The 20297-nt window shown below is 38.1% G+C and overlaps 1 protein-coding gene across 2 annotated transcripts in view; it reads left to right on the forward strand.

Annotated features, from left to right (window-relative positions):
* Positions 1 to 20297, forward strand: part of Kcnh1 (potassium voltage-gated channel subfamily H member 1) — a 301959-nt gene that overhangs the window by 68521 nt on the left and 213141 nt on the right. The window contains exon 6 of one of the 2 annotated variants that reach the window (XM_048357386.1): positions 11427 to 11900. In XM_048357386.1, the coding sequence (XP_048213343.1) occupies positions 11427 to 11900 (474 nt within the window). The remainder of the gene's footprint in view (positions 1 to 11426; positions 11901 to 20297) is intronic. The other variant, XM_048357384.1, reaches the window with a different exon arrangement.

Here is a 20297-nt window from a genome sequence, read left to right on the forward strand (position 1 = left end):
AATAAGTCCTAGAGTTCTACTGTACAACAAACAGACTGTCTACAATTAGCAGTATGGAATTATAATAGTACATTTTAATGAATTTTATTGGTATTTGAAAGGGTGATAGATGGAGAGGTTACAGTTATATAAGTCAGAAAAGTATACATATTTTAAAAATAATGTCACCCTTTCCCTCTTTCTCTCCCAGTTTTCTCTCCTGTCCTCATCCACAAATTGTATAGTTCATTTTCAACATGGTACTTAGTGAGTATCACTGCTATATTTTCCACCCTTTGTCCCACCATTTCTGTGCCCCCTGCTTCCCTCCCAAAGACAAACTTACAAACGACAAAAGGAAAAGAAAACAAAGACAGCAACAAAGGGGAAAAACCCCTCTTATTTCCATTTCCTATAGTTCATTTTAATAAGTATTATATTATATGATCTGATGTACATAGGTATTGCATATGGAATGAACCCAGATGTCCCTTAGGGAATTAATGGATATGCACAATGGAATTCTACTCAACCATTTGAAAGAATGAGATTGTACCATTCATAAGGAAATTGAAAGACCTGGAAAAAATTATATGAAATGAAATAGGCCAGACCCAAAGAAACATAGGTTGCATGGTTTCCCTCATTTGTGGTACCTAGAATATGCCTACAAGTAAACACACTGGATGGTGAAAAGAAATTCACCAGGACATGATAATTATACAGGTCTCTAGGCATTCACACACAGTGAGACCAAAGGAGGCTATTCTTAGGAGAGGAACAGAAGGGTGTAATCATACATTTTAAAGAGATGACAGTCATGGGGTAGAGTTGTGGAGTGAACTAGTGAATAGTGAATGGAGCCCCAGTTGTACTTGTCTGGTGACAGAGGCAACAGAACTTCTCGAGGAATTAGTTCTGGATGTTTTCTTGAAGCAGTATCTGAGCTGCATCTATTTGTGGTACTAGAACTGGAGAGAGTAACATTAAGAAGGCCAAACAAGGACAGTGTTTCAAGAAGGAAGAAGAACAACCATCTAATCTGTAAATAAGCAGCATACCATCCTTTCCATCTCATGGTGAAACGTGAGATGTGGTGATGTATGTCATTGTGCTATGAAAACTAGCCCGTGTAGATAGAGGGACTAGTGGAAGGATTTGAGTCTGGAGATGGAAGTTTGGCTTGCACACCCAACTCCTCTGGTTATTCACCCCCAGCATGACTTGGGGTGAGTCACTTCACATCCGTTATCCCGAGCCTCCATTTTTTTTTCCATTTGTAGAATTCCATCACAGGGTGATTATAAAGATTCAAAAATGCAATAAAAGACATTAGGAAAATAGGTGTGAGATAACTGTGAAAGACGAGTGAGTCTGACTTTTATATTCTTCATTGAAGAAAAACCTACTGTGTATTGAAGGACCCTAAAAAACCTGTTACTGCTGAGGCGGCTGTTATGGGACTCTTTCTGATCAGTATGAAAAATTAGTCATTTGTTATTATAGTACTAAAAGACCATTGGCGTAAGATAGTTCATTGGATGCTAAATACCATTGTGGTCAGGGGATTTTTCTTAAGGATATTGATTTCCTCTAGTCAAGCACTAGTTCTGCAGAATTTTCATTTTATTTCTGTTTTCTATGAAACACTGTCATGCTAACAGCAAAGAGGTCATATTAGAGTGAAATATATATATATATATAATATATTATATATATATAAAATCAGACTCTAAAGCCTTGATATTATGGGAATTATTCATAGTCTTTTATGTTAAGATTTGGAAAGAGAATTTGTCACTTTTACCAATCAAATGGCCTAGCATCAAAATCTCCTTTAGAGTGCTATTACCCTGTGGTTTAAACACAAGAGGCCGAATCCTAGAGACAGGAAGACAGAAAGTGAATACAATTCCTCATCAACCTGTCATTCATACCTCAGCACCTCCATCAATTTCTTGCTGAGTATATATTGTAGGAATAGCTGCAGGAGGAGAGTCTCTGGCCAACCTGGCATTTGGGGAGATAAGAAGACACCATCAACTCAGGCCTCATTCAAGCAGGGCCTAACAATGTCCTGGGAAGACTACGAATGGAAAGTCCATTTAGAAATAATTTTGGATTGTATCGTCTTGACACAGGAGCAGCCATTTTTTTTCTGAAAGGGCAATTTCTCTTAAGGGTTTAAACTATAGAACTGTGGGGCTCTTGATGACTTTGGTTTTCAGTCAGCAGGTGGCTGGCTGCTTGCTGGTGGGTTCTTCAGAATTCTTATTCTCAACAGCAAATCTACTTACAAATATAGAAGACATCTCTAAAAACTCATCTTCGTTTTACTCCTGACTTTCTCTTTACTATTCCTGTCATAATCTTATATACTTGGTTGATTTTTTTAAAAATCAAACTTACTTTGAACTAACTAAATATTGGCAGAGTTACAGCAAACAATACAAGGTCATTTCTGGTGCCCATTTTCTTCTTGCCCTCACATCTTTTTTATTTTTATTTTTTGGACCAGCTCTGGAAAGACCAAGTTTATTTATTTTGTAATCATGCAGAAAAGAAACTTTATTTTCAAGCTTTCAAATAGTTTGCCCTCACATCTTAAACCCTAGAAATAATGATTTGTCTAATCTCTTCATCTCAAGAATGTTACCTCAATGAAATTGCAAACATGTAATCTTTGGAATTGTTTTTTTTTTAATCTCTGGGGAGTCATCTAGGCTATCAGTAGTGTGTATCATTTTATTAATGATAGTGTTTTCTTATATAAATGTACCGTAGTTTGTATAAATCATTCATCTATTGAATGATACTTGGGTTGTTTTCAGTTTGAGGCTATGATGAATAAAACAATTATAATTCCTTATGTACTGTGTGTGTGTGTGTGAGTGAGGTGTGTGTGTGTAAGGTGTGTGTGTGTGTGTGTGTGTGTGTGTGAGTACTGGGGCTTGAACTCAGGGCCTTGAGCACTCCCTTAGCTTTTCCAGTCAAGGCACTCTGCCACTTGTGCTGCAGATCCATTTCTGACTTTTTGTGGTTAACTGGAGGTAAAAGTCTCATGCACTTTTCTGTCTGGGCTAGCTTTGAACTACAGTCCTCAGATCTCAGTCTTCTGAGAACCTAGGATTGTAAGTGTGAGCCACCAGTACTTGGCTATGTACAGATTTCCTGGAATAAATCTCTAGGAGTTTTATTGCTAGGTTGTGTGGTCATTGTGCACTCAGTGTAATAGGTCACCAACCTCTTTCAGAGTGACTATGCCATTTTACATTCATACTAGCAATACATGAGCTATCAGGTCTGCCTTGTTTCCCACCAGCATTTGGTATTATTGTTACTATTATTTATTTTTAGTTGGTCGTGGGGTATTTTTTAAAATTTTAGTCATTATGATACATATGTTGTAATATCTCACTGTACTTACTTTTACTTAACAGTATATGTGGTTTGAACTCAGGGTCTCTCCTTTGGGTATACCATTTGAGCTATGTTTCCAGTGCTCATTGTAATTTTATATTTGTCTAGTGGTTATTGTTGTTTAGTATTTTGTTTATGTGCTCACTTTCTACCTATATATCCTTTTGGGTTAAATGGACATGACTTTTACTTGTTTTTAATTGTCTTTTTCTTGTTTTATGGTTGAGATGCTATATTGTATACTATACATCCAATACTGTTTCTTTGTTGAATATGTAATTTGTAGGTAATTCCTCTCAGACATAGCTTGTCTTTTCATCCTTTTAAGAGTCTTCTGCAGAGGGAGAGGTTGCAATTTAGTTGTTTTTCTTTTTTGTTTTCCTTTTATTTATTTTTTTCTTTTGAATCTAAGAACACTTTGTGTAGCCCTAGAGTCTGAAGATTTTTCTCCTACTTTTATTTTCTAAAACTTGTAGAGCTTTACATTTAAATTTACAACCTATTGTGAGGCAATTTTAAGAATATTTTTTGTTTTATTTTTTTAAATTAGAGTCAATTGGTTGTACATGGGGGTTTCATTTTGACATGTCCGTATATGCATACAATGTGCTTTGATCAAACTTACTCCCCTGGGACTTTTCCTCATCCCTCTCCCCTCCTTCCAAAACCAATCTGAAAGAGCTCCTTGGCTCCAGTTTTACACATAGACAAGGCATGAGAATTAGGTTAAGCATTTTTTTTTTTTTTTAGCCTAGGGATGTCTACTTACTCTAGCACTTTTTTTTAAGGTTATCTTTTACACCACTCTCAAAACAATTGAAGCCCCTTCTTGCGGTTGTCCCCACGCTATCACTGTATCTCATCTGACTATCCTGTATACTATATATACATGTATTAGAACTAGAGAAGGGAGAGGGAATATCAAAATTGAGAGACAAAGGATAAAAAGGCAAATGATTCCAAAAGCAATACTTACAAAACCATTTAGTGTAAGCCAACTGTACAACTCATTGGTGGGAGAGGGAAAAGAGGAAAATGAGGGAGGAGGTAACAAGTTGAACAAGAAATGTACACATTGCCTTACGTATGAAACTGTAACCCCTCTGTACATCGCTTCGACAATAAATAATTGTTAAAAAAACAAAACGAAACAGTTGAAGCTGGGTACCATTAGCTGACACCTGCAATTTTAGCAACTTGCAGGCTGAAATCTTGAGATCTGGAAGACTGAAGTTCAAAATCACCTTGGGCAGGAGTCTGTAAGACTCCATCAAAATTAGTATAGCCAGATAAAAAGCAGTATTGGAGGTATGGCTCAAGTGATAGCACTCCAGCTGAACAAGCAAGTTGAGCAAGTGAACAGTATTGAGTTCAAAACCCAGTACTGCCAAAAAAATACAATTGGGCATATGTGTATGAGTCTATTTCTGGATTTTCAGTTCTGCTTCATTAATCTGTGTGTCTATTCTTCTGTTAATATCACACTGTCTTAATTGCTATTGAAATATACTGTCTTGAAATCAGCTTTACTGATTGTTCCCATTAAATTTTTTTTTTTTACCAGTTTTATGGCAGTATAGTTGATACATAAAAAATTCAAAAGTGAAAATGAAGATAAATCAAAATAGCAAAAATAAAACACTGCAAATGTTTAATGTACATAATTTGATGAGTTTAAACCTTTTTTATTATTCTTATTTAAAATTGCTTTAACTAAAAAAATAAAATTGCTTTAGCTGTTCTAGTTCATTGCTTTTAATATAAATTTTAGCATAATCTTGTGCATATCTATCTAATAAAGGCAATTGCTAGCATTTTACACCTCACTCTTTTTTATTTTTTATTTCTTTTTGTCAGTCCTGGGGCTTGAACACAGGGCCTGAGCACTGTCCATGGCATCTTTTTGCTCAAGTCTAACACTCTACCCTTGAGCCACAGCGCCACTTCTGGCCTTTTCTATATATGTAGTGCTGAGGAATCGAGGAATTGAGGAATCGAACCCAGGGCTTCACATATGCAAGGCAAGCACTTTACCACTAGGCCATATTCCCAGCCCCCTTGCTAGCATTTTCATAGACATGTGGTAAACTTGCATATCAACTTGGAGATAGTGAATATCTTTAGTATATTAACCCTTCCAAATAATGAACATGTTATGTCTGTCTATTTCCTTGATGTTTCACCAACATTTTGTTGTCTTTATCATTCTACTCCCATTTTTGTTTTGTTATAGTTATGCCTAAGTGATTTTTGAATGATTACAATATTTTAGTGTTTATTTCTATTATAAAGAAATATATTGAATTTACAAGGCATAGTGGCTCACATCTATAATAATAGAACTCAGAAAAAGAAATGCAATGAATTTTGATTTTTTGTACATGATATTATACAATCTTGCTAAACTTGCCTGTCCTAGAGATTTTAATGTAGATTGCTAGGGGATATTTTATTTAGACCATTATGTAATTTGCAAATAGGAATAGTATTATTTCTTCCTTTCTGACCAGAATGCTTTTTTATTTTCTTTTTTGTTTTCTTGCAAAAATATATATTTATTGGGACTGGAGGCCCAGCACCATGAGAGAAAAAAAACAAGCAAAAACACAGAGCCTGTGTCCCACCACTGGTAACAGCATGCACACGTGTGTGTATATGCATGTGCACACACACATATACACACATGCATGCATATACACACATGTATTGATTGTATAATATTGACTGATGGTGGTGAGAGCAGATACCTACCCTGTTCCTCATCCTAACAGGAGAGCATTTGATCCTTCCCTATTAAGCTTGATGTTAGTTGTAGGTTTACTCCTTGTCAAGTTGAGAAAAGTCTCTTCTAATTCTGTTCTATGAGATTTTTTTTCCCTTGAGGTTCCAAGTATCATGATTGGTTATTGAATTTTGTCAACACCCATTTTTTTCTGTTCAGTTGATATGATCGTGCAATATTTCTTCTTTAGTCTGTTAACATTGTATATAACATGGGTTGGTTTTCAAATATTGAATTAACTTTGCCTTCCAGGAGTGTAGCTCCTTGGTCATTCTTTTTAAATATTGCCAAATTCTGTTTAGTTCTACTTGTTAATATATTTTCCATTGATATTCATGAGGGATATGTGCAGCAGTTCTCTTTTTTCATATTATCCTTTTCTAGTTTTAGTTTCTAAGTAACATTAATTTAACAAAATGAATTGAGAAGTATTCCCTCTGATACTATTTTGTGGAAGTGATTGTATAGGATCAATCTTAATTATTTTTTACATCTTGGAAGTATTATCCATTGAAGCAATCTGTACCTGAAGATTTCTTTCTCCAGGGTTTTATTTTATTTATTTTTATTTTTTCCCTTTGTATTTTCTTTCTTTTTCTTTTTTTAGCATTTTATTTTTTTTCTTCCTTATTGTCAAAGTGAAGTACAAAGGGGTTACAATTTCATATGTAAGGCAAGTGCAATTCTTATCCAACTTGTTACCTCCTCCCTCATTTTTCCCCATCGCCCCCCTCCCATGAGTTGTATAGTTGGTTTACATCAACTGGTTTTGTAAGTATTGCTATTGCAATGGTTTGTCCTTTTATCCTTTGTCTCTTGATTTGACTATTCCCTTTTCCTTCTCTAGTTCTAATACACATGTACACAGTATCTGAGGTACTAAGATCAGTTATAGTAATAGCAGGGGTAAAACCATAGGAAGGGAATATGAGAGAAAAAAAGGTCAATTTCCTTAATAGCTTTAGAATTGTGAGTTGTGGTAATTTGTGTTTGTTGAAGTTTTTTTTAAGTAGTCAGATGTATATATGTAGCATTATTTGTAATGATTCTTTAATATATATTTTTTTAATTTTTTGTCTCCAGGGCTTAGAGTGATAACCTTATTCTGTTTTTCATATTGATAACTTGTATATTCTCTGATTTGCTTTGTCAATCTTACTACAGGTTTGTCAGTGTTTCTTTTATTTTTCTTTTTTGGTGCCAGTCTTGAGGCTTGTACTCAAAGCATAGGTGTTGTTCTTGAGCCTTTTTGCTCAAGGCTCATGCTTTACCACTTGAGCCACAGCTCCACTTTGTGCTTTTTGGTAGTTTATTGGAGATAAGAGTCTCACTTCTCTCCCTGGGCTGGCTTTGAATCTCAATCTTCAGATCACAGTCTCCTAAGTGGCTAGGATTATGGGAATCCATAATCCACAGATACAGGGTTCAATGTTACATGTATGTATGTATGTATGTATGTATGTATGTATGTGATTAGAGGTTGAACTCAGGACCTTGATCATATTAAACACATGCTCTACCACTGAGCTGCACCTGAATGTTATTTTATTTCATTTTAATGAACTTCGTCTCACTGTCCCTCTCTTTCCCTTCCACTTTCCTTCTCTTTCCCTTCATTTTCTCTTTCCTCTCTATTTCCTCTCCCATTTCTTTTCTCCCTCCTCTTGTCTTCCCTTTTCTTACCTCTTTGCTTCTTTTCCTTTCTTCTCTCTCTTCTGCTGGGGATCAAACCCATGGCCTTGCACATGCTAGGGAAAGGCATGCTGGGCAAGTCCTCTACCACGGAGATGCACCTTATCTTCTTTGCTCATTTTCTAACAGATGTTTTTTGTTTGATACATACACAGTAAGATCATTCTGTTTTCTTGGCAGATTGACTTCTTTACTATTATGTAATCAGTCTATCTGCTTCTGTGGCATAGTTTCTATTACAGAACCACAACTATAGGATAATACAGTAATTTAAATTGAGCTCCATCTCAGGTTCACTAATTCTTTGCTCAGAATGCCTAGATTCTGATGTTAAGCTTACCCATTATATTTGGGGGGTAAAATTTCCGTTTGATTCTTCTTTATATCTTGTCTTTCTCTATCGAGACATTTTTACTTTTACATGTCTGTAGGTGCTTGTTAAAGCATTTCTGTGATGTCTGTTTAAAAATCTTGCCATATATTTCTGACATCTTTGTCATTCTGTTGTTGGTATCTCTTGATTAATTGTTTTACATTGAGGTTGATATTCTCATGGTTCTTCATATAATGAGTGATTTCTTTTTATTCAAACCCTGCCATTTTAGGGGCTGGGGATATAGCCTAGTGGCAAGAGTGCCTGCCTCGGATACACGAGGCCCTAGGTTTGATTCCCCAGCACCACATATACAGAAAACGGCCAGAAGCGGCGCTGTGGCTCAAGTGGCGGAGTGCTAGCCTTGAGCGGGAAGAAGCCAGGGACAGTTCTCAGGCCCTGAGTCCAAGGCCCAGGACTGGCCAAAAACAAAAACAACAACAACAAAAAAAACCCCTGCCATTTTGAGTTTTATTTTAGAAGTTTTGGATCTTATTTACAGCTTTTGCTTCCGATGACTTTCTTTAGTATTTACATGGTGGAAGAGAGTGTCAGTATCTTCACATTTCTGTCTGATTGGGATGAAAGAACAGATTTCCCATTTGGCCTCCATCAACACTTTGAGGGGTGCTTCTTCTTGTGATTGTTAATTGGGAGTGGCAGTCCTAGCTCCCCACTAAACTTGTTGCTGGATCCCTGGGTTAGGGTATTAGGGATGGTCTCATTGCTGCTGGATAGGGGTTGAAGTCCAGGTTTACAGCAAGATCTTCTCTAGTATGATGTACCCCTTAGAGATGGGATGTTCACTGCTTCATTCTGAACTTGAAAAGGGGAAATCTTATTTGCCTGAGTGAGTGAATGGCCACAGCCTTTTCTCTATTGGGTGGTTTCTGTCTTTTGAGGTTGTCTGATCCCGTACCCCACCTCCCCCCACCTTTTTTTGGCTGGAGAGAATGGGCTTTGTTGGGACTGCTTTTGTCTGTACACTTAGATATTTTCAACTTGCTGCCTTCTTCAGCTTCAAGTCTTGGAACAAAAAGAAAACCCGGGGAACTCACTGCTGTGTCATTCATTCCTAGTTGATTTACTTTCTTTTCTTACCTTTTAGTCTTTTACAGTGGCTTTGTGGATGATGTCCAAGGCTTTTTATTATTCTGTTAGACTATCTTTTCAGAAGCCAAGTTCCACTCAGTTGATTTTATTTCATTTATTATTATTATTATTAATAATAGTACTGGGGATCAAACCTAGATGCTCATGCTTGCTAGGCTAGCACTTTACTGGGTTGTAGGCTGAGTTATACCCCAGCCCTTAATTGGTTCTTTTTTTTTTTTTTTTGGCCAGTCCTGGGCCTTGGACTCAGGGCCTGAGCACTGTCCCTGGCTTCTTCCCGCTCAAGGCTAGCACTCTGCCACTTGAGCCACAGCGCCGCTTCTGGCCGTTTTCTGTATATGTGGTGCTGGGGAATCGAACCTAGGGCCTCGTGTATCCGAGGCAGGCACTCTTGCCACTAGGCTATATCCCCAGCCCCCCTTAATTGGTTCTTAACAATCTATTATTCTTTTTTTTTTTTGCCTGAGGTCTCAGGACCTAAGCTTTCTTAATCACATTTCTGTAAGTGTCTTTTCATGGGGGAGAAAAATGAAATGCCAAGCTTAGAAAACCTGCATTGGTAGGAAGGGTGGAGTCTTTTGGTTCAAGGATATACACAAGGTGAGCACTGGATATTTCTCACTTTCCTTTTCTACCTTAAAAGCTTGACACAACTAGAGAGAAAGCAGGCTCATCAACTTCAAGAGGTAAAAGGAAGGTCTTATGACATAGGAGAGGGTCAATGCACAGTGCCCCCTTTACCTTGGCCTGTTCTCAGATGCCCAATATTTTGCCTTTGGCTATTAATGATGAAGGCCCTATTGATACTCTTTTACAGCCAGCCCTCTTTGGGCTTTTCCAGCACAGAATCTGCTTCCCCCCCTAAGTTACCCAGGGAAATACAGCTTAGATGAGGAATATCATGGGCTGTGAACCTAGCTGGGGTTGAGTTTGAGATCTTGGCTCTGTCTCTTGCTACTTCTTTGTCCTTGGAATCTATTCATTCCAATTGTAAGAAATCCTGTACCTTTTCTCACTCTCCTTCCTTCTCCTTCTAACCATCATTGAGGTGGCCTTACTTAAAACCCATGTACAAAATTAGTCAGCTTTTTTCCCCATCACCCCATCTTTTCTCCAGGTTGTTCTAGGCATCTTGGAACTATTCTTTTCTTAAATCCTTTGCCCCAATTTGTTATTTCTATGGCAGGCCAAGTGAACTTTAAAAATCATGCTTCAAATTATTGTTTCCTTGCATAAGACTCTCCATTTATTATACTGAGAATAACATCTAACGCTTCCCCATGACCCACTTGGGTTAAGGGGGTATGGCTTCTGCTTTCTTCTTGGAGCCCCTCAAATGTACCCCCAGCTGCCTCAGTGCACTTCATTTACACCGGCCTTCTTTCTTTTCTGAAAATACAGTCTTCTCCCTCTTGAGGTCATTATGCCAGTAATCCTGTGTGCCAAGAATAATTTTTCCATATGAGTTTGAAAGGCTTGTTCTTTGTTATCACTTGGATTTTGGTCAAGGACTCTTCCATTGCTCCTTCTCAGTCACACTGATGAATCACGCTATTCTCTCATTTCTCCAGCCTCTTAATCAGCTTTTAGCACAATTTGAAATGATCCTTGATTGGTCTATGAGACTGAGCTTCTCAAGAGCAGGTACCATATTTTTCTGCATTGCCATATATCCAGATACCTCAACAGTTTCTGACACAAAGCATTAAGTATTTATTGAACAAAGTAGCTTAATTTTCTGGAGTCCCAGTTTTTTACTTGTCATATTCAATAATTGGATAAAACACTAATATTGTGTTTAGAATGAAGTGAGATAATACGTGCATGTGAAGTATTTAGAACTCACCTTGGCTCATTGTTAGCCAAATAATTGTTTGTCATTGTTTCAGTATGACTATTTCTGTTACTGTGTTCATTCACATTCACTTACACTTCTCCAGCACTGGTTATTATAGCTAATGATCCATATAAAATATTGTGAGTGTTTGTGAATGACAGATGCAGATTGGTTAGATGCTTTCAATTAAATTCTAACTTAGTTCTCTCTTGCCATGTGTTTCTGTACAGGTCTTGCAGCTGGGCTCAGACATCCTTCCTCAATACAAGCAAGAGGCACCAAAGACTCCCCCTCATATCATCTTACATTACTGTGTTTTTAAGACCACGTGGGATTGGATCATCTTGATCTTGACCTTCTACACAGCCATCTTGGTCCCTTACAATGTCTCTTTTAAAACCAGGCAGAACAATGTAGCCTGGCTGGTTGTGGATAGCATTGTGGACGTAATTTTTTTGGTGGACATTGTGCTGAATTTTCATACTACTTTTGTTGGGCCAGCAGGGGAGGTGATATCTGACCCTAAGCTTATCCGCATGAACTACCTGAAGACATGGTTTGTGATTGACCTTCTATCCTGTTTGCCCTATGATGTCATCAACGCTTTTGAGAACGTGGATGAGGTTAGTGCCTTTATGGGTGATCCAGGGAAGATTGGTTTTGCTGATCAGATTCCACCACCACTGGAGGGGAGAGAGAGTCAGGTACATCCCTCAAATCTCAGACCTTGTTGTCATGTTTTTAAAGCTGAATTAAATGTGGGTGGTCAATGGAAGAGTAATGAAATGGGCAAGAAGTAGCATGATGGAGGGAGCATGCTTGACAGGTAACCCCTGCCTGCTATTCCTGTCCTTTGGGGGCTTGGAGGCCCTGCATGTCAGTGAATGGATGTGGAAGAGACCGAAGGCTTACTTACTCTTCTTTCATATGGGGTGTAAGCTGCTGGCTCTGGGGAGGTGGAGCTGCACAAGCAGCCATGCATGGCCATTGCACTGGTGAATCTTCCATTTGCTGTTCAATTGCTGAATGTCTACCTATTGGTTATTATAATTATGGAGCCTTTTCTTTCATTTGCTGTAGACCTTTGACTATTTCATAGGTAATTAAGCTGTGGGAATAGACAATCTCACATTTCCTGTTTGTTTGTTTGTTTTGGTAAATATTATAATGGGATAGTTCTGTGATAAAATGAATTTCAGAGGTGACCGTTTTCTGAGAGTAGTCTGGTACTTATTGTGGTTAAGGAGGAGTCAGGTTTTCTGATTACAATGCTTTGGACTGTTAGTCTTGCAGGCAACAGAAGGAATTAAAAGAAGATAAATGTTCTGTAAGTGTGTCTGAATGGGTACCTGGGGGACAGTTGTAGCCAGAAGGGGAAATTGGAGTGGTGAGGAATGAATATCTTTGAAAAAGCAAGGATGTCAAGTTATTGTGAAGAAAGATGGCAGATCCTTATCTAGTTTACATTCCCTGTGAGTCACTCTTCCTTTATTTTTTGTCTATTCCTACTTGATACTTCAGATAGATTAAGATAAGTCAGTTATATGGTCAGCCTTCAGCCTTGTTCAGCAGTGGGCCCTCATTGCCTCAGATTACAGAGGGTTCCAAGGATTAACTGCTTGGGTATGCAGGCAGCCATCTGGAGGCACATCCTCAGGGCTGAGTAGCTTCTGAGACTCAGCCTTGAGACAGTTGGAAGGGACACTGATCCTGGCCAGAACATGAAGGTGTAACCAATGACAGTGTCTTACTGGGGGGGCATGATGGTACCTCTGTGTCTTCAGGTCAGTACCAGCAGTCATTCAAGACTCCAGTCCCTTCCTCTGGGAGAACTGAACAACTGGCCGCTTCTTTCTCCAGCTATTTGCAGCTCTTCCTACAAAAAGCTGCCAAATATAGAACGAGAAAAGAATTTGTATGCTCAGATGCTCTAGATGTACACCAACCCCTGCTTTTGTGTGTGTGATGTGTTTGTGCCTTGATATACTTTCAAATACCAATGATTACTTCTCAGAGTAGCCTGTGTAGACTTAGTCCAGGGATTAAATAAGTAACTACCAGTTATTTCCAGCAGAAATATCTCTCAAGAATTGCTGGGATTCTTAAAAGTGAATTTTGATGCATGTTGGAAATGATATTCTTTTACATTTCTTGAAAATTTTATGTGCTTTAGTAAGGGAAGAAATGATCGCTTTTGGTTTAGATTATTCAAATGAATATCTCCAGCTATAAAAGCTTCTAATAATCACATGGAGAATGAAATTTAACATAAAAAATAAACCACTTGAGTTTGTGAAATAACCTATTTGATATTGGTAGCAACGACACTGAATTTTTCCAGATAATAGATCCATGGGTTCTCATTAAAAATTGGCAAAGGTTGAGCACAGAAGCCCATGTTCTACAATCCTAGAACTTAGGAAGTAGAGGTGAGAGTACTATGACCAACCTGGACTGCAAAGCGAGTTCTAGAACAGCCTAGGCTATATACCAAGACCCTGTCTCCAAAAACAAAAACCAGCTGGATGTTGGTGGCTCATGACTACAATCTGAGATCTGAAGATTGATGTTTGAAGCCAGCTCAGGAAGGAAAGTTTGTGAGACTCTCATTTCCAATTAAGCACCAAAAAAAAAAAAAAAAAAAAAAAGCCAGAAATGGTGCTATGGCTCAAGTGGTAGAGTGCAAATCTTGAGCAAAAAAGCTTAGCAACAGTGCCCGAACCCTGAGTTCAAGCCCAAGACCAGCACAAAAATACCCAAACTAAAAACCAAAACAATAAACAGAAAAGGCAGAGCTATAAATACATATGCAAATGTTCTGATTTATGGCATAGTGGGTTCATACTCAACATTTGATCTCTTCTAACCCTGGATAATGGCTGTGTACTACTAATATAAGGTTGTAGCTCCTTCTGCTCAAGATTCTTTTTCTAGGAGAGTAGTGGTGGGGTGGAGGAAATTCTGGACTCATTTCTCATGAAAAAAATACACAGAGCTTAATTGTCTCTGGTGTCCCCAGTTATTCAATGAGCTATGTACCCGTGGAGACCACCAAAGAAGAAGGAACAGAGCAGGTGGCCTTGCCACCAGTGTGTGTGTGTGTGTGTGTGTGTGTGTGTGTGTGTGTGTGTCTGTGTGTGTGTCTGTGTCTGTGTCCTGCACACATGGAATGGGTGAAAAGATTGGACCCATATAGCCTTGGGTTAACAAAAGACTTGGTTAAGTTGCCATTGCCTGCCATCTTGAATTCAGCCCTGTAGATATTGCTTGTCTCCATGATTTAAGCCACACAAATGATCCTTGGGCTCAACTTGTTTCACTTATGTAGATGGGCCTCCATGTGCGTCATTCTCCAGTCTGTTGGTAATAATCTGTTTTGGAGGCTGTTTGGGAATATATTTGCACATTGCTTATACTACTTAGAGGACAAAAGTTCTGGAAACCGAATGAACTGAAACTTGGAATGGGTACATTGAAGCAGAAGCCAAATGAGTCTCTTTCAAGAGCTGTGGACTACTAGCTTAGTGTGCTCTGTTAATTGAAGATGGAATTATTATTGACAAATCATTTACCTTTCTAAGGAAAGCTTATCAGTTTTTGCTATTAGAGTATAGATGTGCAAAGGGGAGATTGGGGACAATTGTGTTATCTTGTGAATCACAATTCTGGTGCACTAGAACCAGAAGGTGGCCAAGAGCTTCTTCTGTACCCAGCTTTGTAATCTCAGCTAGCAGTATAATTAACTAGTGCCATGACAAACTGACAGTTGCCGACACCTCTCTGTCATGGGGGATGCTAAGAAATGAGGCACGGTGCTGAAAGGAATAGTGCACAGCAGCTTCTCCTCACTTTCACTATGTGGCAGTGACAAAACTACCAGCACTGAAAGAATAGTGATTTGTCACTTAACAGCTGTACCTCTGTGCCTGTCACTGCTCTACCTATATGATGAGACCACTCCTCGCTCTAGCCTTCTGTGACTCTAAAGCAGGTGTTGTCTTTATGTATAGATAAGAAGAAAGGGGTAGGTTGGCTTGGTGGCAGTCATCTTGAAGCACTGAAATTGGTCTGTGGTCTTCTGACTTCTATCTAGACCTGTGGGTTTGTTTTTTTTTCCTGCCACGTTAGGCTGCCTCACCAGAGAACCTGATGGCCAAGGGAATCAAGCTATGTATGTCAGTCCCTGGGTCCTTGATTACCTCCTCTCATTCTAAGTCACCATTTCCTGGAAGCTATGCAAGAATAAAACTGATAAATAGATAAATCAAAGGAGAAGGTCCAGAGAGTATTGGCAGTGGAGAGGTGAGGTGAGTGGAGACAAACTGGCAGCATTGCTCACATCCTAGAAATTAGCCCCTGGCTATTGCTGGTGAGTTACAATTATCTCGAGAGGAGCATGCTCATTAGCAGGACTTCCTTCTGGAAGATGAAGGGTGAAGACTACAGTTACGATGTGCCTGGTTCTATCCCTTTTTACCAAAATAATTGGGTGGCAGCAATTCTCAGCACAAACATTAAATGATAGAAATGTCAAGGAAAAGAAGATGAGCTGTGAGACTACTACAGGGCAATTTTGTTTTGTCCATTGCGTTAACAGGCACAGCAACTTGTGTGATCCAATCCTATCCTATCCTATCTATTCCATCTGTCTGTCTATCTATCTATCTATCTATCTATCTATCTATCTATCTATCTATCTATCTTTCTTTCTATCTATCTATCTACCAATAATCTATGCATGCATGCATGTATGTACACATCTATCTATCTATCTATAATCTATGCATGCATGCATGTATGTACGTATCTCTCTCTCTGTCTCTCTCTATGTATCATCTATCATCTCTCTCAGCCAAGTGCTACTGCAGGTTGCTAAGATGAGTGGGCCTGCACTCTGATCTTACCTCTTCTCTGTCCACACCCAGAGGACCCACAGGAGAAGGAAATTCCAGATAAGACCTGTACTGATCAGAGCTGAAATAATCAGTGCTCAGTCATTTTTCTGTAAACTAAAAATGCTTTTAAAATAATGTCTATTAATAAAAACCCCAATTGCTATTATGAAACAAAAGATTTTCTGTATTTCTGGGACTCTGAGGAAGAAAATCCCTGATCCTATGACTTCTAGCAGACAGCTTTCCCTCAGCAGTCACAGACAGCTACTTGATTTCTAGCACTCCTATTCTGATTTCTAATACTGCTTTGCTCTTGTGTACTTCTGAATTGTATAAAAGTGAAGTGAGACAATATGTATCTATGCGTTCTTATTTTGTTGAGAGGGTTGGGGCACATGGTTTTGAGTGCTGTTTCATGTATGCTATTTGAAGGACTACACTTTATTAATTCGATCTACTGTTGATAGTTATCTAGGTTAGTTTTTACATGAATGTTCATGTTTATTCTCTTAGTACTCTCAGTTCTATCAGAAGAATGGAATTGCAAGGCCATGGATATTATTTGTATTGTACAGTAAATACCAGCACACACTGGTCCGGAGTGGTTTGCACAAAGTAGGTCCTTGCTTGACTTTATAACCAATATTGATTCTTTTCCCTTGTAATATTTGCATATATGTGTACAATATATTTTTTGTCTAGCTTATCTAATTCTACCCAATGTACTGAGTTTGCAGTTGCTTCCCATTGAAGATTTTGTGTTTGGGAGCATCTGGTCTTGAACTCTGGGCTTTATGCTCTTGCTTGGCTTTTTTGCTCAAGCCTGGTGCTCTACTACTTGAGCCACACCTCTACTTCCAACTTTTTACTAGTTAACTGGAGATAAGAGATTGCAGATTTGTCTAACTGGGCTGGCTTTGAACCTGGATCCTTAGATCTCAGCCTCCTGAGTAGCTAATATTATAGATATAGCTTTGATTTTTATTTCCTGAATGACCAAAGAGGTTTCACACATTTTTATTGATGGTGGTTATTTTGGTTATCCTCTTTTGTTAAGTTCATTTTCTATATACAACAGAGTTTCTCTTAAGCTATTGATTTGCAGTCTCTATATTGTTTTGAAGGTAGGACATTGAATATCCGACCTATGCAGTTCTTACAGTTTTCAGAGTTAGAATTGTCACTGGGCCTATTTTACAGTTTCAAGTTTTCTGCTGAAAGTTTTGATCTCACCTTTTATCTTGTCAGATACATTGAGGATGATTATTTTAATGTCTATTTAAAAATAACTCCATAATCTAGAGTGTCTGCGGGTCTCATGCTATTGAATTCTTTCATTTCTCTCAGTTTTCCTCTAGATTATTTTAGGTGATGGTTATTTTTCATTATGCACTAGACATCCAATGTTAAAGACTGTAGAACTATTTTAGAGCCTATAAATTACATTTTTGGGGGGAAATATTTAAAATTTCTTTTTATAGGGAGCCAGGAACATTGGCAGCCAGACTCACCTCAATGTAGCTTCAAGCTTGAGGTGATTTTTAACTATATTTTAATATTCTTTCCTGCTCACTTGCTCTGGAAACCATCTACCTGGTTCTAATTAATGGCAGGGTCCCTGGGAGCCCTTTCTTTGATCGTTTCTAGAGTTTACCTGTATAAAAGAGGTTAACCGTCAGAAGCAGTCCTTAGGTCTTTAGCCTCTTAGCTGCCTCAGTGGAACTGGAAAAATACTCTAGAGGAAAATACTCTGTTCAAACACTGGACTCTCTATTTGATTTTCACCATTTTCTGGATTGTTGTTATCACATTAAAATCTGATAGATTTTAAAATTCTGATAAATTATGAATACAATCAAGCTGATTTTAAAAAAATAATCTGTCTATGGTTTGTAGTTATCTCAGAAGGAGAGATCATTTGAATTTATTAGTCCACTATTACTAGCAGATGGACACTAGAAGTAGAATGAATAGGACCATGGGAATGCACATTTTAAAGGATTTGAGACCTATCATCCGTTTGGCTCTCAGATTGTAGAATTTTACAAACTTTCCTGCTGCTACTATCAATACCAGATATTATTTTTTTAACTGTCAACGTTAGAATCTTGTTGGTTTTTATTAGGGCTATCATTTCACCTGTCTGGATTTGAATCATTTTACTAGTCATATTACATAGGCAATTATATTTAGCTTTCTGTGCTCAGTTGGTCACCTGAAATATTGTCATATGATTATATTCACTTAATGGAACTGAGGGAAACATGAATTATCCAGGTGAAACGAGTAGAACAATCAATACCTGACATATCAATGTCTCTTAGTAAATGTTGTGTTTATTCTTATTTTCATTACTAATTTATCAGTGTTGGTGGTCAATGATACTGAAATTTATGCCTATCCAATTGCTTTTAATCACTATATCTGTTCCTCAAAATCTTCATTACCCTTTTAGCTTAGCTCATAGATTCTTTCTCTTTTGCTACCTGGTCTGACTCCTTTACTCCAGGTGTATTGTATTTGTATACTTAATCCCCATAGAATATTATTTGCCCTCAGAAGGTAGATACATTAAAAAATTGCGAGTTTCATGGGTTACAAAAATCTCTATTGACCTGAACATCCTTGCAGAAATCTGGCCTGTACTGGTGAATACATGTGCTTAAAGAAAGGTACTGTTCAACTATGCATATGGCTTTTTGGTCACATTGTGGTAGATGGACCTTATTAACTATCCAAATTGTGAAAACCAATTGAGCTTAGGGGGTTGACTAAGGTGTTTTGGAACAATTTAGATAGATTTTTGTATTGTACATTAAAAAATATGCTTTAGCCCTCATAGAACTTAGTTGTTTCTAATTCTTAGAAAGTATGGGCTTATGCATTTTTTTTTTTTTTGCCAGTCCTGGCGCTTGAGACTCAGGGCATGAGCACTGTCCCTGGCTTCTTTTTGCTCCAGGATAGCACTCTAGCTCTTCAGCCACAGCATCACTTTTGGCTTTTTCTGTATATGTGGTGCTGGGGAATTGAACCCCGGGCTTCGTGCATGGTAGGCAAGCAATCTACCGCTAAGCCATATTCCCAGCCTGGGCTTATGCATTTTAATGGAATAAATTTAGGAGAGGAAGAGTAGAAAAAAGAGAAGAAATAATAATGTTTATCACTTAGGTGTTTAATTTGGTGAGTGATAGCAGAAAAACCCAGATAACTGTGGTCTGGAAATAGACATTGTTTACCTTTGCACACTATTAGGAATTCAGTGGTACACAATTGCTAATTTTGATTCAGTGGCTTAAGTTCTTCTGGGCTGAAATTTCTGTGATTTTCCTGCCTTTTCCATGTGACCATAGGCTAGCTGCTCCATTTCTAGACATCAAGTCCATGTCATAAGTAGATAAAAAGAAGACTGGCAAAAGGCAAAAGAGCATGTATTTCCTGAACCCCTTTTGCTTTTAAGGGCTTTTAAAAATGTCTATGCAATGGATTCTGCCTCCATCACATTGGTCAGCATTGTGTCACCTTGTCACTCTTCCATAGGACAGAATGAAGGAATTGTACTTGGTAGCTTGGTGCGTTGTGCCTTAACAATGTAGAATTCCTAGTAAGAAAGAAAAAGGAATGAAGAACAGCCAACTGACACTCTTGGATAATACTTTTAAAGAACTTAAGTGCTAAGCATTTCATGTGGCTTTTCTCTTGAAGTCCTCATTAAAATCTTATGAACTTGGCATATTACCATCCCATTTCGTATATGAAGAAAGAGAGTCTGATTGTGACTGGCCATTTGCCCAAAGTTCCACTAATAGGAGGTTGGAGGGGCTCTGAATATGGATTTGTCTGGTTCAGAAACACACTTTCAACCCATGAGCTACACCTCTGATGCAATGTGACCTTGAGTAGTTAGTGGAAACCAGATTGTGATGTGCTTTATCTAAGAGAGTTTGGCTTAACCACTAGCCTGCATCATTATTTTTGAAGTGACATCCATTAGATGTCCATGCCAAGAAGATCTATTTACTATGCTTCCTTTTGTTGAACTTGATGCTTTTCTCTAGCAAAAACTTGGAAATGGGCCTATCCTGTAAATCTTGCAGAGATGGTACCTTCTTCCCAAAGGCCACCAAGCTGACAAAGTCACTTTCTTTTTGGCAATTCTGTGCACAAACTATTCTGTGCACATGTACAATCTTCTTATATGGTTAATGA

Source organism: Perognathus longimembris, chromosome 11 (genome assembly GCF_023159225.1).
Source record: "Perognathus longimembris pacificus isolate PPM17 chromosome 11, ASM2315922v1, whole genome shotgun sequence".
Taxonomy (NCBI): Eukaryota; Metazoa; Chordata; class Mammalia; order Rodentia; family Heteromyidae; genus Perognathus; species Perognathus longimembris.